Raw genomic sequence first — 26,387 nt, 5'->3', positions numbered from 1 at the left:
TACCCCACGATCTTTCGATGTGGGATGGAGTGTTTTTCTCGTTTTAACTTATGTTTTTTCAGTTGAGGTTATAATTAATGCATTTTGCATGTGAATTTATAGCAGGGGAGAGAGATAAACGGATCAACCAATAGGAAACTGCCAGTTAGGTATTAAGGTATAAGGCTTATTAGTATCTATTAGCCAAATGTGTAACCCTAGTCAAATGTGGGTATTGACACGTATCATGCACGCGCCAAAAAATTAGGAATTTCTGTGACTGTTATTTATTGGATAAGTGTGAGATCGGAGACGCTTCAACACTCTCGTGGGTAGGAATTTGTGCCTATGTAATGCATGGAGTGTTTGAGATGACAGAAGAGTCTAATTTTGGGGCAGATACCCTAACGTCTAAGTTGTAATTAAAAATAAAAAGTGGAAATTGAAATTAGAAAATAAGGATTGCCTTAAACCTGAAACTTGATATGGTGCAGCTTTGATAACAAATTTAAAAACTTGCCATGCACTAAAGGCTGGTAAGTATTAAATGGTGGATTCTCAAAATCACAACAGAAAAATCTAATAATATGACCATTATTAGATGTATTTTTATCATTTTTCTTGACGACATAATTTAATGTTGATGTGGGGCTAAATGTTGAATAGTTAAAGTATGAAAAGAAGAAAAAGTTAAAAGCAAAAAGGTTTTAAGGAAACGCTAATGCAACTTTATCATTTTTTTTCCTCAAAGAAAAACTATTGTTATTGGAAGTATGCAATTGACTTTGAGGTTTTTAATTATTGGACATGCACAAATTGGTCCAATTTATTTTCGCATAACTAAAATTTTTTGAATAATAGTTAGCATGGTAGAAGTGAATCTACAATCGTAATTTTGTTAGACATTACTCTTAGGGATGGTTTATGCATTTGCCAACAAAAACTAGCTAGGAATCTAATTGACTTGTATTTGATTGATAAGATTTTCTTAATCGATCTCTAATTTAGTCAAAAAATGATTTCGAGATTCGAATACATAGAAAATAAACAACTATAAAGAAATCTTCAAAGAATTTTGATTGATGCAAACATCTTTAATGCAATTAATGATTTTGCACTACTTGTTCCACAAAAATAAATATCATGTAAAGTAAGATCTATTTGCTCTTGAAACTTAATTAGATAGGCACAATATTTCACCATTAAATAAATATTCATGTAAGCAACCACCTAACCAATTAATTGTCTCATAAATAATTGCAAATAGAGTCAACAAGTGCATATAAATGCACCTAATAATGTATGTCGTTGATGTGCAAGCAGGAGGCAAACTAAGTTTATCAAACTTGGGATCCGTATCGATTAAGTTGTTTCAAGGATGTTATGGAAAAACTTTATTACAACTGTACAATATACAAAGATTTTAACATACATGTGTTTTTTGAGGTTTTTGAATTGTCTTGTAAATACCACCCAACCTCTTCTTTGACTACCCAACACAGGTAACTCCCTTTCATACTTCACTATTTTTCTCCTCCATCCTTTGCTGGACACATCTTCTTTCCTTTTCGTCTCGCTATCTCTTTCTTTGTTCCTTCCTTTTTATTTTCCCTGCTACTCTCTATTTTTTTCTCGATCTCCCACAATGCCTTATTTCTCCTCCATTCCGTCAATTCACACTTTTGTTTTCCTAGTGTCGTGGCCCTCTGTCTTACCAATCTTGTTGTAGTTATGACCAAATTGGGAGAGAAAGGTAGCACAGCCCTCTATCCTTCCGATCAACTTATAATTACAACTAGATCGAGTGTGATTTAGGTAGGTTTAGGGACTGTAGAAAGGAGGGTAACAGAGGGACGAAAAGAAAGGATAGAGGAGGAAAGAGATGGCAACCATGACCGGATCTAGAGGGAAAGTGGATTGAGAGTGTAACCATGACCGGATCGAAAGTGGATCTTAGTTGATTCTTTGTATTAGTTATAATTAGTCAATAGTGTAACTTTAAAATATCATCAACCAAGGAAACTCTATACCATAAAAGTTGGGTATCTAGTTAAAAGTTTTTATTAATGGAGTTCTCATTAACACACCTAAATTATACTTAAATTACTATCTAAATGAATATAATCACAATTATTGCACCCCTACATTTAGACACTGTTTCCAATTACTTATACTGTTCCCGAAAAACTAAACATTTAAGACCCCTCTCATAGCTAGTGCTGATTGGGCACTCATTAGCTAAACCATTAGTTAAAAACCAACTCCACAAAAAGTGACTTTTGACTATCTAATCAAACATTGATTTTTCTAGCTCCGTCAAACCTATTTGGGAATTTCGCCAATTTGGTCCCTAAACATTTTCACTTAAACCAATTTCATCCTTAATGAAATATTTTAACCAATTTAGTCCTTGAACTAGTTTTTTACTTCCAATGTAGGACTTTTGACTACATTTTACTCCCTTCGCGTGGACCAACAGGGGTATAATTGTCACACTTGCTTAATCTGCTGCAATTATTCGAAAGACACAGATTACAGATCATTACACAGCGTCAGATTCGCCATTGTCCATTGCCTCTGATGGTTGCGTTCCGTGTTCAATTTAAAAATTGCAAAAAACACCTCAAACATTAATACTAACTAGAAGTGAAAAAAGTTAAACGATCACAAAGACACCAAAAGGGCAAACGTACCTGGATCTTGGGTATGACTCTGCCGCAGACAGTCTCAGAGTAGTAATAGGCAAAAGCTGCAGGCCCAAATCCTTGTCAACGCAGGGAAACATATTCAAAAGCTTCGAATCCGTCTCGTACCTCGCAGCCGCTCCAATCAACCATACTTTGTCTCCATGAATCTCCACCAGCCTCGTCAATTCGCTAATCACAAGCCTCAGAACATCAACTGGCGCGTCCTCCTTAGCCATTGCCCTTAAATCACCAAAATTCACCACCACCCCTGCTCCAACACAATTTTCCACCATTTTATCAACCTCCCGAAACCTCAACTTCAAAAAACTCTCTTCACACGTGCCACTGACGAACCTCAAAATCTCATTCTCCAGACAAACTACGCCCACACCAAACAGCTCCAGAGGAAGAATACCCGAGCCCCGCCTCCTCTGCAGCGTTTCGAAGAAAGTCCTCAAAGCGTCATAAGCACATGCGCCAACAAGCAGAGGATTCCTCCTCCCTTTGATATTATCCCTCGGTACCATAACTTCCGCAATTCTCCTAACACAGTTCTCCTCTCCATCTAAAACCCCAGAAAAACCCACAAACGGAAAGCTAAAAGCTCGACTCCCCAGCTCATCATCGCCGCCGCGGCCTAAATTACACAAAAACACGGGTAGCCCTTTGTATTTGGGGTATCGAAACATCTGACGATGAAGTGGCCTGAGTATAGCTAGTTTAATTTCGGGTGTATATGATCTGTAATCTGTGTCTTTCGAATAATTGCAGCAGATTAAGCAAGTGTGACAATTATACCCCTGTTGGTCCACGCGAAGGGAGTAAAATGTAGTCAAAAGTCCTACATTGGAAGTAAAAAACTAGTTCAAGGACTAAATTGGTTAAAATATTTCATTAAGGACGAAATTGGTTTAAGTGAAAATGTTTAGGGACCAAATTGGCGAAATTCCCAACCTATTTTAAGTACCAATTTTTCTTTAACTCTATTGCACCCTTCCTATCAAGCTAAAATCTTGGTTTGTCCTTGGTAGCAGGGAAGAGAGGAAAGGAGAAGGAAACAGGAGATATGCCGGTGTCATTAGGGTAGTGGCATGAGGGCGAAAGTGGCAGTAAGAGGGTAGTGGCTGGTGGTGACTTTTTTTTGGTGATTTTAAGGTGATTTTTGGAAAGTATTTTTGTAGACTTGTATCTCAAATATTGGTTTTTGTTAAAAAAAATGCAAATGCAAAAGAGCCTTAAATATTTAAGCATTAATGACAACGAGTATGATGCCAATTGATTGGTTTTTTAACCCATATTTTTACACATTTTTCCAATCTATAACATAGCTAGTAATGAATGACAAATTTGTACATTTTTAAAATGAAAAGTAGAAGGAAATATGGAAAGGATAGCTATAGGTATTCACATCTCTCACACAATTAGCTAGTGATTTTTCACTAAACCATTGTTAGAAAATGAATACCATTAAGACATTTTAGTTCTTGAAGCTTAAATAGCCCCAATTTATAACAATCAATTAAATATACAAGAACTCTACAAGCAATCCAAATAATTGGCTCAAAAAAACAATTGAGTATAATTGTGTTATAACATTTATCAAATGCATATTCCATATTACATATGTGAACAATTCCATATGTTCACCTAATAATATGGCCACTAATGTGCAAACAAATGATAAATCAAGTTTATTTCAATTAAATATTAACTATTAAATGTTCATGATATGGAACCAAATGCAAAATAAATAGATTCTTAAAATTATTATAATTTATGAAGCCGTTACAAATATTTTTGACATCTTGCTCAAACAAAAAAGTTAATGTTGTTGAAATGCAGTGCTAAATGTCAAATAACTAAGGGCCCATTTTGATGGTGTATTTTTTGAATGTTTGCATAAACTTTACTGTAACTTACTGTAGAAATTATAGAAAACTTTTGTGTATTTAAGGTTTGAAAAAATTGAAAACCTTTTTTCTACCTTTTTTTCCCTTGTTTTCTTTCTATCCTTTTTCTTCTTCCTCCCTATAGTTGACCCTTTCTTCCCTCGTCCTTCCATCCCCCCGGCGCCGCCACCAACTGCCACTCTTCCTTCCCTCTCTTTTTTATTTTCTCTTTTTCTCTCCCTCCCTCCTAACCACTACTACCATTGCCGGAGCTGTAGCTTGAGCAGATAAAGTCTCCTTAATTTCGTTCTTTAGATCTCCTCTTATTTCCACTAGATTCGTCATCCTCTCTGGTGACAGCCTCTTAGATGAGCTAGATCTAGGAGATTTCTCTCCAAATTTATTAGCTCCTACTATGGAGGAGGTTACGAACGAAGATGTTGATGAAAATGGCAACAATGTAGAGGTAGATGATATGGCATTGAAGAATTTCTGGCACATATTATTCGTTGCCAGATTTCCAGTATCGTTGCAGTTATTAACACAAGGCGTGACGATCTCCGGTATGACTTTGAATTCCATCTGTTCTTTTTCTATCTACTAGGCCATTTTCAGCCTTTCAGGCCATGAAATTTATTTAGAAAAACAAATTCAATAGACAATCAACTAAAAAAACCTTTGTAAATTAAATTTGAATAATTATTATAAGAGGAAAATATGATCCAAGAAGGGAAAATTTGGGATCTTTCTCTAAAGAGGAAAAATTGGGCAGACAAGATAAGAAGGGGGTATTGTGGGGGGGGGAAGGAGGGGAGAAATGCAGCATAAAGTATGGAGTTTTATGAGGGAAGGGGTGGAGAGAGAAGAAAGGAAAGAGATGAGAAAAAAAAAAAGCAAAAAAAAAAAAAAGAGGAGGGAAAGAGTGGTGGCCGACAGCGGTGGTGCCGATGGCAGCAGGAGAGTGGTCTAAGGTGAGGAGGATGAAGTAGAAGATGTGTGGAAAGTAAGAAAAAACTTGTGTATTTTGGTATTTTGAGTGTGTATTTTAAAATTTTTGGGGTGTTTCTTAAGAGTTAATATCGACAAAATTGTAAAAAAAAAAAAAAACTTGTCTATTAAAAAGAGGGCAAAAGACATAGCTTCCAAACAAGGCCTAAGTTATGGGAAAAAGGGAGGGATTTTAAGCAATCCTTGCAAACATCTTTTCACATTCATCCACTAAGAGAACATACGTTGTTGGATAGTCGAAAAAAATTTTAATCAAGTATTGGTACTTATTAAATGCATGCGTGCAAGTAGGTCTAATTATTTTGACATAACTAAAAAAATTTTGCAAATATTGTTTAGCATGGTAAATTTGCTTTCCATAGTACAGCGTCTAGTGCTTTATTCCATCCATAGGTAACTTTATTATCTTTTCTTCCAAAACATGTTTATTGCAGCAACCTTCTTATAGGTGTTGATCCACATGCCTTGTAAACCTATAATCCCGATTTTTAGTGTATCTTGACTGTCAAAATTTTAGAAAACAGCAATTGTAGAAGGGGGTTAGAAGCTTACTTAAGAAGATTATCAATCTTATTAACTTGATTTTGAGCCCAAAAGGGAGTTATGTTTTTGCTGATTTCCAGTCTGGCTAGTAATGAATCCAAGATTTCAATATTTTAATAATGAAAACTAGAAAGAAATATGGAAAGGGTCGTTATTGGTATTACTAGTTTTGAAAGGAGTCTGTAATGGTTCGTAAAAGATGGAATGGCAATAACAACATCAAACACTTGAGCTTTGTTGTTCCCTGTCCTACCAACCATATGGTTTTGGTACCAATGATTAAGCATTCAATAGAGGTATTCTATTCTATGTTCGTGCCAAAGATTTACCATCACAATAAAGTATAGTCTCCTCAGTATGTTTCTAGAAGCCTTAGTATTTAATGGCAATAACAATATCAAGCACTTGAGCTTGGTTGTTCCCTGTCCTACCAATTGTATAGTTGTGGTACTAATGAGTAAACCTTCAATAGAGGTATTCTATTCTACCATCGTGTCAAAGATTTACCATCACAATAAAGTAGAGTCTCCTCAGTATGTTTCTAGGAGCCTTAGTATTTATAACTAGTTGCTTAGACCATTTGTCTCACCTCCTTCCCTAGCCAACAGTGTTATTCTCTTTGAATGTTATTGAATCCTCTAACATGAAGCCAGAAAAACTTAAGGCATACACATAAGAGTCTTCATGCGAAAATCATGAAACCATTAAAGTGAAAATAAATTGATTTCATCTTTAATTTATTATTCACAATGGGAAAAATAACCAGTTGCTTAGACCATTTGTCTCGTCTTCTTTCTAGCTAGCAAAGTTATTCTCTGTGAAAGTTACTGAATCCTCTAGCATGAAACCACAAAAATTAAGACATATACATAAGTGTCTTCGTGCAAAAATTGTGAAACTATTAAAGTGAAAATAGATTGATTACATCTTCAATTTTTTATGCATAAATGGAAAAAATAATTAAATTTTTAAAAATGAATTTAACATCAATTTTTATATCAATATTTTTTATTTAAAAAAATCTTGAATCATTGAATAGATGTTGTAAAGGCATCCAATAAAGAATACTCCTTAATATACGAGGCACCTGAAGTTATGATCTTATGTAAGTGGCTATATGTTTCTGCCTCCTAAAAAAATTATTGAACTCAAGTAAAATGAAAAAATGAAGCTCATTTCACACCTCATCTAAAATTGTGGGTTATAATTGGTTTATGTGTAGTGTATCTATAGTTTTGATTCTTTGTATCTCATCAATAGGGGTAATGTTCTGGAGGAAATTAAGAGGAACCCATGACAATTGTTTCTTTGTCAACTATCTAATGTATAGAAAGCATCAAGGTTGACAGAGGGTGTCAAGATCATGATGATTTCCCAAATCTGAAGGTGAATGACAAGTCAAGGGATATGAATTCGAAAAAGGTCTTAATTCATCTAGGTAAGGAGTAATTAAAAAGATGGGGATCACAAGTAGAAGATTAAGGTTGATGATAGACCAAAGAAAGCTTCGTGCACTAGATGTGTACACTATGAATTCCTAGTAATGGCACTTGATTTAACCAAATCACCTACTGCTTGAATGGACGTCGCAGTGTTTAGTTTTACAAAATGCTTCCAGAATTGTTGTTGAATACAAAGACTACAAGAAGCAAATGCATGAATTTAAAACAACAATAGTGGTCAAAACTGAGAGGTAAAAGGATTACACAGACCTTTATATAAAGAGAAAAGTTAATATCTGAGGATAACTATTATTAGGGCAGCACTGAAATAATAAGGATAACTTCTTTCCAATTTGGAAGTTTCCCAATGATAGGTTTAACATTTGTCATTTTCCTTAATTTAACATTGGTTAATATTTCATGGAAAATTCCATTTTACTGAATATTTTTAATTCAAAATTATCTTAACCTATAGTTTGAATTGGTACCATGATCAATTTGGATGTTCTGAGTTCTTGCCTCAAATCAATACCCTTTTTTTTATTACAAGCATACTTGTCAATCAAATTAAAAGAGCAAATCGCATTAGTATTTAGCTATTTTAGCCTAGATATATCTTTGTCTCTAAGTCTCATTTTCTAACTAATCCTTTTCTCCCCGTATTTTAGTCTTTTCCAGTGGTTTTAACATCAAAATTTTTTACTTGTTGGCAACTCAATAGTTTTCCCCATTAACGATATTCGATTCTCAAATTTCATCTAGTACCATCAATCCTGCAATTAAAAATAACCTAGGCATCTTTTGATCCCATATGTATACATATATTTATTCTATGCGTTTTGATATGCTTTAGTGATCATCAGTTGACATTTTTAAGTTGTGACTTTGAAGTCTATGGAGGACATATGGTCCATTATCTGGTAAATAATACTTTTATGCTAAATAATACCCTTTCAATATAGTTTGGTACTCTCATGTTAAATAATACCTTTCAAATACAGTTTGATTATGATCAAAATCAACAAATATCAGTAAATCATGTTTAATGGAGGCCATATGGTTCATTCTCTGGTAAGTATGTAGGAAACAAACTTCCTATGTGATATCTATCTTCTAAGTATTTATTTTGTTAAAGTATATCCACTGTAATAGGTGTTGCATATTTAAAAAACATTGTCCAGTTGTATTGTTATCATGCTATTAGTAATTACATCAAGAAACAATTGGAGCTATATCTATTGTCGTCTTTCTTACTAAAATTCTAAAGTATGTTAGCTTCTCATACTAACTTTAACTCTAAAGATTGATGCTCACTTGGGAGGTGTATATAATCTTGCATTCTTTTCACCATATGATCAAATTCTTGTAATAACATATGGAGAGAACAAACTCATTCAGGTCTAAACATTAAAAATTTTAAATTCTAGTAGTTTTACTCATTAGAGAAAATAGACTAATTATCTCTATATTATATGTTAGGCATGGGGTACAGTGACTGGTACAAGCAATACACATTTGAAGGTCATAGAGGCCTTTTAAATTCGTTATGTGCACATCTCAAGGAAGATATCCTTGTGTAGTTTCTATACTTGTTACCATTAAAGACTTTCTTTTTTATTTTTGGTACTTCATTCGGTTTATTTCTTCTTCTCTTCTTCTTGTTTTATTTTTTTGATTAATGCTTGCAGTTTGAATATGCCACATCGACAAATAGAGAGACAAAAACATGGTTATTTGATTATATAGAACCAAGGGTTGTCTTTGATGCAATAGTTATTTTCGCATAAGAATGGTCTATGGTGATGATAGTAAAAGACAAGTGCTTAATTATAGAACTGTACTTGGTCATTCTTTTTTTTTTCTTTGATTCTCTATTAACTAAGTGAGCTTTAAAAGCTTGTCAGGCTCTTTTCTTGTGGCACAAACAAAGATGGAGACTCATACTTAGTTGAATGGAACTATACCCAAGGCTATATAACCTAAAGTTATGATTGACTTTCCAAATCTTCTACAGGCATAGTGCAATTCAATACAAGTAGAAACAACTTTTTGGTTGTTGGGGATGAATATTTACTCAAGTTTTGGAACGTAGGCAATGTCAAGATTCTAACTCTCTCTTGATGCTAATAGGGGCCTTTCAATTTGGGCTTTACATATTTTTAGAATCATTAGAAATCAAAATGCACGTACGTCGCACGTAGTTATTGATTGGAGAAATAAATCACTAAATTAGTTGTAAATTTTGATTGTTGTAATTGGATTTGAACGAATGATAGATGTGACTATCAGTAAAAGAAGGAAAATGTATTAATTTTGTGAAGAACTTAGCATATGGCTATCCCACTGTTCTTTATCTCGATTTCATAATCATGCAATATAAGATATGTTAAAACATGTTTTTTTTTCAGTTAGTAGCATGTTTCTCAGCTTTTGATCTAGCATGAAGCTTGCATTTTCTAAGTTAAAATCAAACTTTAAATTAAGCATTATATTCTTGTATACATCCACACTTAAACTATCAGGCAATTTTAACTATCAGGTAATGTATCTTAGAGTAAGCTAATTAGATAGGAGAATAGTGTTTCCATTAAGGGAAAAATAGGTACATAAAAAAGCAAAAAACACTTAATGCACTTTTATGTATAGTATAGATATGCATTTACTTGTATATTAGGATTATACATTTTTAATCATCTACGACTATAAAAATGGTGTTTCATTTACTTGTTGGCTTCTTTCTCTATTTTAATGCAAAGCCTTATGTTTGCTTCAACAAGGAAGACACTCTTTTGGTTGTTTTTCTGATGATAGTAAGGTCAAAATCTTGGCAAATAATGTAATTGGTAGTCTGTTGCTACAAAATTCAACTCTTGGTTCAGTTAATTCAATAAGACACCTCTCTAAATCATTGTGGAAGGTCAACAATGGAAACCTTGTTCTATATTTCTTGAAGTAATTGTTTTCTACATTACCAATGTAACTAAAGATTAGCCAGCAATAAGGCCCATTTCAACTTTCGCCTGAATTAAACTTGAGAATGAAAACAAACCCATTGCCCTGGGATATGGTCTAAGGAGATTTGTATTGGACATTCTTGTCTCTTATGATTCACTTTTCATCCCTTATGAATCATTGAATTTTACTTAGTCCTCTTTTGCATGAGCTTTTTCGCTCTAGCATAGTTGATATGCAAATTTCAATGATTTGAAAACAAGAAGAAAACATGAAATGTCTAGTAACTTTAGATCTAAACAATCTACTGACAACTAAGGAACACTGTTGGAATGATGCAACTTTGGTTGCAGCTTTCTAACTTTAGAATAGATCAATTTAGTCGAATAAGTCAAGTTGTTAGTAAATTGTTAGAGTTGTTCCACTTTTTCAATATTTTGACTAGTTTTAGTTTGTTACAATTTCTAGTATTTTAATAAGATTGTTTGGGGATATTTACATTAAATTTGTTCATATGCCTCTATAAAAGGTAAAGTTGATGAATGAGAAATGATAAGTCTTTTTTTTTTTTTTTGCAATAACAATGACAAGTATTGTTTCTTAATTTTTCCTATGGACTATATATATACATTATCTTTTATCAACGTTGCCAAATTCTTGAACATTTGGAAACATTAAATTCTTATTGCTATTGCTAGAGTACAATTTTACACGAATTACCCTGCCATAAGTTTTGAAATTAATCTATTGGATGTAACTACAAAAGCAAATAACAACCTACTTGCTATTGACATGGATGATTCTACTATACTTATCTACAACGTATGGGCCTGTGGTATAACACGCATTTTGCACATGTAATGCTTTTAACATGATGAAATAGTAGTGATCAACTTAAATATTTCTTATAAATTTTACGACTTATGAACAAGTTTACTGGGCGTTTGGAAAGGATTAGCGGCTTAGCCTTTTCTAATGCATTGAAAGCACTAATTTAATTATAACTAAAGTAGTTATGAGGTAGTTGAGAAATTTGATTTTACAATGACAGGTCGTCAGCCTGTGCAATAATAATAATAAATATAGAACCTAGATACCACTAAAAGCAGTCAATAATCAATCCTAGGTACTGGAGCAGGGACTCTAGGTGTGCAATGGGTTACTTGATTCACCCTGTTCCCGAAGAGTTTGCTTAACCCGATATACCAGAATTAATTAATTAACAAAAATTACTAAATAGTAGACAGTGGCAAGTAGGGTCGTCTCCTCAGGGACTGGGGATATCTGTCTCTTTTTAAAGTCCAATTGATAAGGGGGGATTTCACCAGAATGAAACTAAAAATAATTAAACAATTTAATTAAAGATAAATAAATCACTAGCAAAAGTAAAACAGGAATTAAATCAAGAATAAATAAATTCTAGCAAAGGATACAACTATTCAGGCACAGTCCAATCATCCAATCATTAATGCAAGAGAGGTTCACTTAATGTATTAATAGGCTAGTTATAGTCTGACGACCAATTTTTCCTTAAATTATAGATGACCAAGGTACGACCATTAATCACCTCTAACCAGAAAAGTACTCCTAGGTACGACCGTAGGAATTAATTTTCCAATTGCATTAATAACTAGAAAAACCTAGCCCTAACCAATAACACGCTACGAGGGTTATTTAAATTAGATTGCACGTTCCCCTAATGTGTAAACACACCAGTTGCCACTAACATTAATCAATCAAACAATTACGGATTTAATTGACTAAATTGGCACGAGATTAATAAATCACATTGAATATCGGGCCCTTGACATCCAATAAATAAAATAATCCCATGAAAATTCAAGCAGATAACGTGCAAATATTAATAAATAAAGGAACACGTGAAAACTAATTAGATCTCACAGATCTTCGGGACTGCGCCGTCGAGTTGACCCTTGACTAGATGGAAGATTTAGCCACGCCGCATAATTAAATCACCACACGAATTAATGGATTGCAAAGGCATAGCGTTTTTTACTAGAAAGCAAGGAATAAAAGATGTTTTTCCCGTTGGGAAATTTTGTCGAACACCTGGCGTGTGTCAGAGGCCAGTCAGGAGAAAGCAAAACTAAAACTGAACTAAAAGACTAAAACTAGAGATGTCCCTGTTACTCTACGTTATCCCTATTTAAGCAACAAAAGAAAGATGACTAAAGCCTATCTAGGTGGTCCCCACACATGTGGACAAAGCCTTCAAAGTACTACTTGCCCAAGTCTCTTTCCGTAGCTTTCTTTGAAGAGCCCAAATGACATATAGTTTGTGGTCCCCCACCAATTCAAGGGCCCAAGAATTGAAGCCCCTAGAAATCTCCATATTCTCCATAAAATCCCTCCTTTTTGGTAGTTTTCTGTTTCACTCCTGAAATTAAGTCCATATACCAAAAATGAGTAGATCTCAGCAATTAACACAATATTTATCAGGGATAAAAGGGAAAATTAATAATAAAATTACTAACAAATTATACCCTATCAATTCCCCCCACACCTAAATCATGCTTGTCCTCAAGCATGGAGACAATTCAACTCAACACAGGCTAGCTTTCACACTTTCATTACCAGCTGCGCTTATACTCAAAATCAAGATTTAGCGGCTAAGTGTCAAATCATATCTTACTCGGTTAGTTTCTAAGTTCATAGACCTGTCCAATTCATGGCTAATTCGCTTAGGAAATCCAAATATTAACTAGCAACAGGCAGTAATTGAGTCAACTGGCAACCAAAATCTCAACAGTGCGAACCAAGGATCGGCAGGCCAACATGATCATAAACTCACATTTTCCATATCTGATTTTTTCCTCTTTTTTTTTTCCTCTTTTTTTTTAATCTTTTTTTTATTAGATTGCGCAAATAATGCTTAGTCCTGAGCTATTCAAGTCTTTTGACGTGAACTCTGACATTTTTAGATGAAAGAGCCCTGTTACTCAACTTTTCACAGCTCCAGGACCACTTACTCATAGATATCGCCACTTTTTGACGCGAGAGCCGACACGTGTGGTGAAGACCCCCGGTTACTGGGTGACGACACTAGCGGAGTAAAGCCATACGTTATTCACCAATAACACCAAAATACCAAGTATTTAAAGATCATAGCTTGCGTCATTTCCTAAATATGGAGAACTAAGGTCGACAGGAGACCAATCCAGACAACACTGCCAACAAAATATTTGCATTGCCTAGACAAGTTAGCCATAAATTGCACCCAGTCGTTAAACTAAAAGCATTCACCAAGACAGCGTGCTTTTACTCGCCACTAAAACCCAATTCATAGTATAAACTACCACTAGCAATGAAAAAAAGTGAGCTGCCAAAATATTCACCGAGATAACAAAAAAAGAAAAAACACCCAAAAGGGACTAAAGGGACAACACCTCAACAGAAAAATGACACTTAAACAAAAAACATAGGAAAAACACCCCAAAAACGAAAGATTGAAAATATCTAGCACCCAAACCGACCCCCCCACACCTAAATGGCACATTGCCCTCAATGTGATAATATAATAACAGAGAAAACGGAAGGGGCAACGGTACTTCCCTGATGTCGTCAAGACAAGGGGGGTTGGGCGGAAACTGCGGAGGGAACCCGGCCTGCTGCATAAATGCCGCTAGATTCTGCGCCATATTGTGAATGTTAACGTCCATGTGTTTCTGCCGAATCTCAAGCCGCTCGACTGTGTTGCGTAGCTGGTTCCATTCCTCATCCGTATGGCCGGAATGGGGGGGAACGGAGGAAGACGGTCCAGGATCGCCGCCCTCAGTGGAAGCTCGGGCAGAAGATGACCAAGGGGGAGGGCGTAGAGGCCCCGGGGGGACAACCTCCCAACCATTGTCGCCCTCCCGAACTAAACCCATTTTCTCTAGGCACGGGATATCCAAAGGCTCCATTTGGCAGGCTATATGCAAGTTATGGTGAGAAATATCAAGTACATGCAAATTAATCGCCAAGTGAGTAATGTAAGAACCAAAAATCAAGGGGCGTTTCTTTTTAGGCAAAATGGACTTGAATTGAGACGCGAGCCAACACCCAAGATTAACCTTTTTATTGTTTTGCATGCACCATATAAAGAAAAATTCGGGCTTAGACAGAATGCCCGAACTATCTCGCCTACCAGAGAAACTGTAAGCCAAAAAACGGTGGATATAGCGAGAGGCCGGGTCTTTCAGATAGGACCCCTTTGATAGACGAGGGTCATAGTTTTTTCTGTCTACAGACATATCATCCCAAAGAAAGCGATAGCGGGAGAAAAACGGCTGGACATAATCACATGCGCTCTCGGCATACTCCCTAGACTCAGCATAAGCAGGATCAATGAAACCAAAGGCCAGATTGAAGTCAGTTATGGAATGGTGGAATTCCTGGCCCATTAAACGGAAGCGGATGACATCAGGGGTAGAAACTGTGTAATTAGTGGGAAGGTCAAACTCAAACGTGGCATAAAACTCCCTAACCAATTCAACAAAGGCTGGGAGGTCAGTTATACGAGAATAGGGGCGCCACCCGATGGCCTCAATCAAATCGTGAAAGGGGACGCTAATATTTAGAAGGCCCAAGGTGGCGGGATCCCGATAACGACAAGGAATAATCCGTCGTTCACAAGCCGCTTCATAGCGCCGCTTGTCGGCGGCCCTAGTGAAGTCCAAATGACCCCCAAAATGTGCAGGGTCAGAGATATGGACGCCTCTTTGTCGCCCAAGACGAGCCCGCCTCCCAGAGGAGGAAGGGTCGTGCGAGGGGTCAGAGGCGGGAATGGAATGCTGGGGTGGAGGGGGCTGAGGAGTCCTAGGGGTCCTAGTCTTTGTAGAAGATCGAGGCTTCACCATGGTGACCAACAGGCAAACCAAAACAACCAAGTAGCAAATGTAAGCGTCACGGGCGCCCCCAATAAACAAATATAAGCGTCACGGGCGCCCCCAAATTTAACCAACAATAGCAGCAAAGCACCCAAAATTTTACACCAAAGATATGAATCAGACACAGTTGGACCCGAAGTTGGAACCTCTGTCACTAACTGGACAGTCAATTACCCAAGACCATTTACCAATTTAGCAATTTAGCCAAGCAATGGGCAATATCAACAACCACATTACTTGCCAGTTAACATGAAGTAGTCCTTGGAGAAACTTGCTATACTATACTTAGATGAAATTGTGAGGTTGCATAGGGTGCTAGCAAAAGGCCAACTCAATCAATATCTATCAGAAACTCTCCCACAAGTGGCAGCAATTACCCCCAAATTCTGTCTAAAATTACCCTAGAAATTACCCAAATCAACCCTTTTGTTTACCCCGCAAGAAACCCACACATAAAATCCAATAATTAATGCTAATCGGGGAAGAAATCACAATACCTCCACCTACTAATTTAAGCAGGTGGTGATGCCCAGCAATGGAGGTGCGTAAGGCAGCGGCGGCGCAGCTTCTCTTGGACAGGCCAGTGACGCGCACGAGAGGAAGGCTGGTGGCGTCGGCTGGGGCTCTGAGGCGGCGCCGGGCTCGTGGACCCTGGCCGAAGCTGGAGGAGAGCTGGGTTGTTGGCCGCGAGCTGCTGGTGGAGCTGCGGCGCGTGGGCTGGGTGGCGGCGGCGCACGAAGTTGGAGTTGTTGGCCGCGCGAGGTGCTGGACAGCAGTGGCGGCGGCGCTTGGGTTGGGGCTGCGGATCGCTGCTGAAGATGGTGTCGGCGGCGCGTGCTACTGTGGCCCGCAGGTAGAGGCATCGTCTGGTGAAGGCGGCGTCTGGTGGCTTGGACGAGGAGCTGGCGACGGCGGCGGCGCGCGGAAGCTGGTGGCGGTGGTCGCGGAGCTCGGTCAGGCGGCGCGCAATGGAGCTTGAAGGCGGCGGCGGCTCAGGAGACACCAACACCGCGTGGGCACGCCAAGATTGCAATTCATCTACTGACCTCAGGAGGCACCAACACCGCGTGGGCACGCCAAGATTTCACTTCCTGATTCAGTGAAGGAAATATTAGTATTGATACTACCCAACGAGTAAATGACCCATTGCAAAAGAAAAACAACTAGAAATACCAAAACAATTAGAAATAAGAAAACTAATATTCGGGTTGCCTCCCAAACTAGCGCCTTTCTTTAGTGTCTTTGGCTAGACATAGCCCATAATCTGCTTAAACCAAGCAAATTGAATCCTCCAAATGCATCATCTCTACCCGCTCAACTGGAACCTCATCATAATATGGCTTGAGGCGATGACCATTCACCACAAACTTCTTCTCCGTCTTTAGACTCTGGATCTCCACTGCACCATAATCAAAGACATTAGTTACAACAAAGGGACCAATCCAACGAGAACGTAGCTTACCTGGAAATAACTTCAACTTTGAGTGGTACAGTAAAACTTTTTGCCCACATTCAAACGTCTTCCTAGAGACCTGCTGGTCATGAAAAATCTTATTTTTCTCCTTATAAATCACAGCATTCTCGTAGGCTTCATTGCGAATCTCCTCCAATTCTTGTAACTGTAGCTTCCTTTGAATTCCGCCCTCTTCGATATCCATGTTGCATTGCTTGATCGCCCAAAATGCTCTATGCTCGAACTCGACAGGGAGGTGGCATGGCTTCCCAAATACCAAACGGTAAGGGGACATGCCGATTGGTGTCTTGTATGCCGTTCTATATGCCCATAAGGCATCTTCAAGTCTTATACTCCAATCCTTCCTATCAGGTCGAACCATTTTTTCCAAAATCGACTTGATCTCCCGGTTCGATGCTTCCGCCTGACCGTTTGTCTGCGGATGGTAAGACGTGGAGACTTTGTGCAAGACACCGTACCTCCTAAAAAGTGCAGTAATTGTCTTGTTGCAGAAATGGGTACCCCGATCACTTACAATTGCTCGCGGCATCCCAAAGCGGACAAAGATATTAGACTTGATGAATTCTGCAACTACTTTGGAATCATTAGTACGGGTGGCCTTTGCTTCCACCCATTTCGAGACATAGTCTACAGCAAGCAATATATATAAAAAACCAAAAGATGAAGGAAAAGGACCCATAAAGTTAATACCCCAAACATCAAAAATCTCAACAAAAATCATTGGGGTCTGGGTCATTTGATCCCTTCGAGAAATATTACCTACTCGTTGACACTTATCACATGACTTACAAAATAAGTAGGTATCCTTAAAGAGGGTCGGCCAATAAAATTCACTCTCTAAAACCTTACGAGCAGTCCTCTTTGGTCCAAAGTGACCTCCACATGCAAAAGAGTGACAATAAGCTAAAATAGATTGGAATTCATTTTCACTTACATATCTACGAATGATTTGGTCAGCACCACGTTTCCAGAGGTACGGGTCATCCCAGATGTAAGACTTTGCGTCACTCCTCAATTTGTCCCTTTTTGCCTTAGGTCATCCTGCAGGAAACTTGTCAGTAACTAGAAAATTAACCATATCCGCATACCAAAGCAAAGACAAATTAATAGAAAATAAATGTTCATCGGGAAAAGTTTCTCTCAATGGGATATTATCTTCTTCGACTTGCACTCGACTTAAATGATCCGCTACCAGATTTTCAGCCCCTTTCTTATCCCTGATCTCCAAGTCGAACTCTTGGAGCAGTAGTATCCACCTTATCAGTCGCGGTTTTGCCTCTTTTTTGGTCAACAGATACCGCAGGGCTGCATGATCAGAGAAAATAATAACTTTAGCACCAAGTAAATAGGACCGAAATTTCTCTAAAGCGAAAATTACAGCTAAAAGCTCCTTTTCGGTGGTCGAATAGTTCAACTGAGCCCCGTTCAAGGCTCGAGAGGCGTAGTATATAGCATGGGCTGCCTTCCCCACTCTTTGACCCAGGACCGCGCCCACGGCATAGTCGCTGGCATCGCACATGATCTCGAACGGTAGGTTCCAATCAGGGGGTTGGATAATAGGTGAGGAGGTCAGTAGCTCCTTTAACCTGTCAAACGCCCCCTTACATGACTCATCGAACTCGAAGGGTACCTCTTTCTGCAAAAGTTGGAACAGGGGCGCTCCAATCTTGGAGAAGTCCTTTATGAATCTCCGGTAGAAACCTGCGTGACCCAGAAAAGAACGTACCTCCGGCACACTCGCGGGGTAAGGTAAAGTAGATATAACATCTATTTTTGCCTTATCAACCTCAATACCCCTAGATGATACCACATGACCCAAAACTATCCCGTGCTCGACCATAAAATGGCATTTTTCCCAATTGAGTACGAGATTAGCTTCTATGCACCTTATTAGAATTAATTTCAGGTTATCTAGGCAGTTATCAAAACTATCCCCGTACACACTGAAATCATCCATAAAAATCTCAATAATCTTCTCAACATATTCTGAAAAAATACTTACCATACAGCGCTGGAAGGTGGCAGGTGCATTGCATAGCCCAAATGACATCCTCCGGTATGCGAATGTTCCAAACGGGCACGTGAAGGTAGTTTTCTCCTGGTCCTCAGGTGCGATAGCAATCTGGAAATAACCTGAAAAGTCATCCAAAAAATAGTAATAAGCTCGACCTGCTAATCGCTCTACCATTTGATCAATAAAAGGAAGGGAAAAATGATCCTTTTTCGTGACGGCGTTCAATTTCCTATAATCTATGCACTGCCGCCACCCAGTGGGCTTCCGGACTGCCACGAGCTCACCCTCCTGATTTGACTCTACCGTCACCACTGCCTTCTTTGGAACCACCTGTACTGGACTTACCCAGGGGCTATCTGATATAGCAAAAATTATCCCCACATCTAGTAGTTTTAGGATCTCCTTCTTCACTACCTCCATCATGAGAGGATTCAATCTCCTTTGAGCCTGCCGAATAGGTCTAGCGCCCTCCTCGAGTCGAATCTGATGCGTACATACCGCGGGGCTAATTCCCTTGATGTCGGCGATAGTCCACCCTATCGCCTGCTTATGGTCCCTCAAAACTCGAATCAATTTGTCTTCTTGGACTGTTGATAAACTGGCGGAGATAATCACTGGGAGTGTCCCCCCCTCACCCAAGTATGCATACTTTAGGTGTTTTAGCAGCGGTTTCAACTCTAAGACAGGCGCCTGCACCACAGATGGAAGTAGCCTTTGGTGAGGTTCAGGTGTAAACACGGGTGCGAGGTCATACCTTATATTTGTGGTTGGCAACGTCTGCAACGCTCCAATCACACATTTGAGCTCTTCACTCAACTCTATCTCAGCGGTCATCTCTGACTCGAAGTGCCTGGTCAAGGCAACTTCCAGCTCATCCCTGCCTTCAATTTCGAAAACTTCACATACAGCAGAGTCAATAGCATTTATAGAGAAGACAGAGCCAGCATGTGATTCTGACGGATACTTCATAGATTCGAAAATGTTAAAATGAACAATCTCACCATCAAATTCCATAGATAGGGTGCCCTTATTAACATCTATTTTAGTTCGAGCTGTGCTCAAGAAGGGTCTACCTAACAGTAAAGGTGATGGGTCGTGAGAGTATTCATCATCCATATCAAGCACGTAAAAATCAGCAGGGAAAACCAATTCATTAATTTTCACTAAAACATCCTCAATCAACCCGTCAGGGTATGCATTGGTCCGGTCAGCCAGTTGGATTATTATTCCAGTGTCTTTCAGAGGTCCTAACTTCAACGAGGCATATATAGACTTGGGCATCACATTAATTGAGGCTCCTAGATCTAACATAGCCTTTTCAATCAGGATATTGCCTATTCTGCACGGAATAGTGAACATACCTGGGTCTCCGCATTTCGGAGGAAGCTTTCGTTGCAGAATTGCTGACACATTTTCTCCCACTACTACTCTCTCATCTCCCTTCAATCACCTTCGGTTGACACACAGGTCCCTTAAAAATTTTGCGTATCTAGGTACCTGCTTAATCGCATCTAGAAGAGGAATATTGATCTCCACTTTACGAAAGATCTCTAGGACCTCTTTCTCATTGTCCTGCTTCCTTGGTTTCTCCAATCTGCTTGGGAAGGGAGGTGGGTTGGATCTAACTGGCATGAGTGGGTTCGGGATTACCTTTGAATTTTTATTACGGGTCATAGGCTCTTCTTGGCGCGGGCGCGTGGCCAGCCATGTTCACCTGTTCTGCAGTCTCTTCCTGAAGCATTGGACACATGTCTGCAGAGTGTCCTATACCCGTGCAAATCCCGCACACCCTGGCTTGAGTTGCTCTCTCTACAGCCATTTGCCTCACAAACGAGGTCAACTCAGTTAGCTGCTGCTGGACAGATGGTGTCTCTATCTCGTTCACCTTGCGTCTCGTTCACCTTGCGTATTGGGACATCCTCTCTTGTACCAAATTGTTGTGAATTTTCTGCCATCCCCTCTATTAGCTCCCGTGCTTCCTGAGGGGTTTTGTTCACCAGTGCCCCTCCACTTGCAGCATCAATTATGCTCCTATCTCTGAATAGGAGCCCCTCATAAAAATACTGAATGAGCAACTGCTCACTTATCTGGTGCTGGGGACACTTGTGCAACAAATTCTTGAACCGTTCCCAATACTCGTAGAGTGACTCCCCTGGATGTTGTTTGATCCCGCAGATTTCTTTTCTTCGGCTTGCAGCCCTGGACGCAGGGAAATATTTATCCAAAAATTTCTTCTTCAGTTGGTCCCATGTGGTGATGCTACCTGGTGGCAGGTAGTACAGCCAGTCCTTTGCAGAATCCTTCAAGGAAAAAGGGAATGCCCTCATTTTTATCTGCTCTTCTGTAATGCCCGGGGGCTTCATACTATATTGCATACGACATCAAATTCCTGCAGATGCTTATACGGCTCCTCACCTGGTAAACCATGAAAAGAGGGTAAAAGATAAATCAGTCCAGATTTTAACTCGAATGAAGTGTTTTCACTCAAACTCGGAAAAGTAATGCACAAAGGCTGCTGATTTAAATTAGGGGCAGCCAACTCCCTTAATGTTCGTGCATTAGCCATGGGAATTTCTTCTTGCTCTGAGTCACTCGAAGAATCACCAAATGAATCTGTTGGTTCAACTTCTGACTCAGGTCTCTGAGATGTAGCACTGGAGTGCTCCTCTCTGAGCTGTCTGGTCTCTTTCCTTGTCCTACGCGCAGTCTTTTCTACCTCAGGGTCAAAAACCAAATTACCTGTACGAGAAGACCGAGGCATACACTAGAAAAAATACCAAAAAATTAGAGCGAAAATGAACTTAATAAAGAAACAAATAATGACGCCAGTCCCCGGCAACGGCGCCAAAAATTGACAGGTCGTCAGCCTGTGCAATAATAATAATAAATATAGAACCTAGATACCACTAAAAGCAGTCAATAATCAATCCTAGGTACTGGAGCAGGGACTCTAGGTGTGCAATGGGTTACTTGATTCACCCTGTTCCCGAAGAGTTTGCTTAACCCGATATACCAGAATTAAGTAATTGACAAAAATTACTAAATAGTAGACAGTGGCAAGTAGGGTCGTCTCCTCAGGGACTGGGGATATCTGTCTCTTTTTAAAGTCCAATTGATAAGGGGGGATTTCACCAGAATGAAACTAAAAATAATTAAACAATTTAATTAAAGATAAATAAATCACTAGCAAAAGTAAAACAGGAATTAAATCAAGAATAAATAAATTCTAGCCAAGGATACAACGACTCAGGCACAGTCCAATCATCCAATCATTGATGCAAGAGAGGTTCACTTAATGTATTAATAGGCTAGTTATAGTCTGACGACCAATTTTTCCTTAAATTATAGATGACCAAGGTACGACCATTAATCACCTCTAACCAGAAAAGTACTTCTAGGTACGACCGTAGGAATTAATTTTCCAATTGCATTAATAACTAGAAAAACCTAGCCCTAACCAATAACACGCTACGAGGGTTATTTAAATTAGATTGCACGTTCCCCTAATGTGTAAACACACCAGTTGCTACTAACATTAATCAATCAAACAATTACGGATTTAATTGACTAAATTGGCACGAGATTAATAAATCACATTGAATATCGGGCCCTTGACATCCAATTAATAAAATAATCCCATGAAAATTCAAGCAGATAACGTGCAAATATTAATAAATAAAGGAACACGTGAAAACTAATTAGATCTCACAGATCTTCGGGACTGCGCCGTCGAGTTGACCCTTGACTAGATGGAAGATTTAGCCACGCCGCATAATTAAATCACCACACGAATTAATGGATTGCAAAGGCATAGCGTTTTTTACTAGAAAGCAAGGAATAAAAGATGTTTTTCCCGTTGGGGAATTTTGTCGAACACCTGGCGTGTGTCAGAGGCCAGTCAGGAGAAAGCAAAACTAAAACTGAACTAAAAGACTAAAACTAGAGATGTCCCTGTTACTCTATGTTATCCCTATTTAAGCAACAAAAGAAAGATGACTAAAGCCTATCTAGGTGGTCCCCACACATGTGGACAAAGCCTTCAAAGTACTACTTGTCCAAGTCTCTTTCCGTAAATTTCTTTGAAGAGCCCAAATGACATATAGTTTGTGGTCCCCCACCAATTCAAGGGCCCAAGAATTGAAGCCCCTAGAAGTCTCCATATTCTCCATAAAATCCCTCCTTTTTGGTAGTTTTCTGTTTCACTCCTGAAATTAAGTCCATATACAAAAAATGAGTAGATCTCAGCAATTAACACAATATTTATCAGGGATAAAAGGGAAAATTAATAATAAAATTACTAACAAATTATACCCTATCATACAAGATTTAACACATATCTGGAAATGTGCATCTTTTTCTACCAAAGCTAGTGAGAACTTGTACTATTTTTCCCTTGCTTTTTTCTCCTTTGGACTTAAACTGCTTATCGACTAGCCCGGAATTTTATCCTTTGAAAGGGACTCTTCTATTAGGTTGATTGATATACAACACAAGTTACTTGTCTAAAATTTGATTTTTTTGCATTTAAGTATGTACGTTATTGAGATGTATATTATTGGCCTAATTTTTCAGTTGGGAACATCCATGTGACAGAATTGTGGGACATCTGTGCTGAAGTAAAACATTCTTGGAATGGAGTTATGATCTGAAATAGAGAGGTCATCTCCTCATCATTCCTATTAAATAAATTTCTTACAAATCATTATTGATCCTTTATAGTGGAGTTTTCCTAATATTTGCATGCTAAACAATACCCTTCCCATATAGATTGATTATTATCAAAATCAACAAATATCAATAAATCATGTTTTCTAGAGTCTATATGTTTCACTCTCTGCTTCCTTTATGCTCTATCTATCTTTTAAGTATTTAATTTGTTAAAAATTTAATTTCTTATATCCACTATTGATAAGAATATATTTTACGTATTTTTTAGTGTGTTTTATTAGTTAATTTTGGTTTTATTATTTAGTTTTATAACTAAAATAACTAAGGTTTTGGTAAAAAACTACATTTTATGTTAAAATGGCTAAACATTGCATTTTATGGATTTTTATGGTAAAAACTTCATATTTTGTAGGTTTAATGATTCAATCATCAAATGAAGTGCATTGAGAAGATATTTGGATGATTGAAGATGGATTAAAGTGGTGAAAATAAAATATGAAGTGTAAAAGGAAAAATGCAATTTGAATAAAAAAAAAGTCAGGTTTGACAACTCTGACACGTTTTGGTATTTTGACTATATCTGGAGCTGCACTGATCGGATTGAGGTGATCTTTATACCAATTTAAAGCTAAGAAAGAGATCTACATTTGGTATGAAGAAATCAAAGTCCAATTCAGCCGTTTTCATAGTCCAAAAGTTGAAATACCGAAATTCACCTCAGCTGTCCAAAGTGGAAAACAGAGCTCTGACCAGTGTTTAGTATTTTGATCATATCTCAGGATACAAAGCTCCGATTTGGATGATTCTTAAAGCATTGAAAAGATAACTCAAAGGGCTACAACTTTTGTGTTTTACACAAAATCCAGTTCGGCCTTTATGATAGAGAAAATCACAGATAAAGTAAGGCCAAAGTGAATACGCGAGTACACAAAACGTGACTTGTAACCGCATTTTGTGTAGGCGCGTTTTCTGGCCGAAATTCTGCAATTCGTTCAGTCAATTCTCTTGTGTTCAGACTACTTTCCAACTATAAGTTGCAAGAGAATTCGGTGCACATGCTTCAGAAGACAAAAGGGCAAGAAAGGTGGCTTATTTTCAAGTCAAAAACATTTACTATTGACTATCTTAACAATTTCAGATTTGAGAATCCTTAGAGAAGCAAATTTGGACTAGAGAGGAGCTTTTCATCAGTTTATATGCAGAGACATTTGGGAGGTCTAAGGAGGATCATACGGGAGAGAACTTGAAGTGCAGAAATGTAGTTCTTTCATTTCCTTAGTGTAGGATAGTTTAGCTAGTGTAATTCATCTATTCTTGTACATTGCTAGACTAGGATTAAGATGGAGATGAAGAAGGCAAGGTGATGAGCTCAAGTGACATGGGTTACATTCCTTTCCAACTCTTTATCTTTTGTACTTGATTCCAAATTTAGTTAATATGCAAGTTCTGGATTTTGTGTTATTTATGTGTCTCTAAAGTTTATGCCTTGGGTTTGGTTGAACTTTCTATGATTGTTAGTGTTTATTATTTGGCTATTTAACTGCTATGATTTGAGCAAGTTATTTAGCACTTTAGCTCTTTAAATCATGATTAATCTGGTACCATTAATTGTGATTATCTAAGGTGTTATTTCTACAATGAAAATTGAGATTTAACATTAGTTCAATAAGTGCTAAACATGGGGAGTATGCTCACGAGAGTAGAGGTGCACCTATGGGGTTTTGGTGATTAATTTCATGTAATTTCATTGAAGAAATGAACTTGTAGCTAATTTCATAACCATGAGAATAGGTATGGATTGGTTATTAGTATAATTGATTCACTACGAAAGTAGGATTCAAATGCATAAGGAAATTACACCATAACTAGCTTAGATGTAGTATTCAATTATCCAAATATAGCACTTGCATGAGTAGTTAGGGATACCACAACCTAAGGAGCTTTTATTTGTTATTTTGTATAATTTCAGTAGGTTAAATTTCTTATAATTCATTGATAGTCTAAATAATAGAGAAGCTTTAGTAATATCGGTAATTGTTCACTCTTCCCTGTGGGATCGACCCGATATATACCCTAAACTACTAGTTGATCTGTATACTTGCAGTGAACGGGTGTAATTCGATTTTTTAACTTGTACGTATGTAAAATACCCGTCAAGTTTTTGGCGCCGTTGCCGGGGAAGATTTGGCAATATCGGTGTGAAGAGCAACTTTATTAATTTAGACAATTTTTCTTATTTTTGTTGTTTTTGCTGTATCTTATGTGTTTTATGTCTTTTTTTTTTTTGAATCAACTTTTATTTTATTTTTTTTCTGTTTTAGTTTGTGTCTTGGAATCTATCCTTCTTAACTAATCTTACTTTTGAGATTGTTTAAAAGTAATTTTAGATAATGAGGAGGGTAGGTGAATTGGGAGGACAAAGCTTGAGAAGTGGAAGATTGGCAATGGATGGTTACCAAGTGCAAAGCTCCTTCAACAGAGGTAACCAAGAATTAACTGAATGTATGTCCTTTGAAGATGGTTTAAGGTGCTTAAAGGCTAAATTTGATGTTATGATGTTACAAGTTCAAATGGACACAATTAAGCATGAAATTGAGCAAGGGAGGAATGGTAATGCTTTTAATTCTTATCATGTGATTTGTGACTTGTGTGGAGGTTATCATACTACTAATACATGTATGCAAGCACAAAATGTGGATTATTATGATGAATTAGAGCATTACAATCCTTGTTTTGATCAATATAGAGCTAATTGGAGCAATTCTCCTGCTTATGGTTGGGATAATCAATTTACTTATAGTAATTCTTCATATTTTTACGATTACCAACCTGAATGTGTCCA

The 26,387-nt window shown here is 37.8% G+C and overlaps 1 protein-coding gene across 1 annotated transcript; it reads right to left on the bottom strand.

The window, feature by feature from the left end:
- Nucleotides 1–16,423: 16,423 nt before the first annotated feature.
- LOC140005679 (uncharacterized) lies at nt 16,424–20,696 on the bottom strand. Its single transcript, XM_072046707.1, has 6 exons — nt 20,545–20,696; nt 20,375–20,471; nt 18,202–20,317; nt 16,852–17,490; nt 16,700–16,788; nt 16,424–16,480 (listed from the first exon to the last, which is right to left on the bottom strand). The coding sequence occupies exons 1-6, from the start codon at nt 20,694–20,696 to the stop codon at nt 16,424–16,426; spliced, it is 3,150 nt and encodes a 1,049-aa protein (XP_071902808.1).
- Nucleotides 20,697–26,387: the final 5,691 nt, after the last annotated feature.

This window comes from Coffea arabica, chromosome 1c, assembly GCF_036785885.1.
Source record: "Coffea arabica cultivar ET-39 chromosome 1c, Coffea Arabica ET-39 HiFi, whole genome shotgun sequence".
NCBI classification, from domain to species: domain Eukaryota; kingdom Viridiplantae; phylum Streptophyta; class Magnoliopsida; order Gentianales; family Rubiaceae; genus Coffea; species Coffea arabica.
Note: the sequence above shows the minus strand (reverse complement) of the source record. Positions and strands in the feature narration are given on the sequence as shown.

Excerpts from the sequence above, each read along its gene's own strand:
- LOC140005679 (XM_072046707.1), bottom strand. The coding sequence starts at position 20,696 with ATGGCTGTAGAGAGAGCAACTCAAGCCAGGGTGTGCGGGATTTGCACG. Across the intron at positions 17,491-18,201 it reads ATTTCGGTCCTATTTACTTG|ACTATGTCTCGAAATGGGTG; the intron begins GTGCTAAAGTTA and ends TGCTTGCTGTAG. Across the intron at positions 16,789-16,851 it reads AAAGTTGAAGTTATTTCCAG|TGGAGATCCAGAGTCTAAAG; the intron begins GTAAGCTACGTT and ends ATTATGGTGCAG.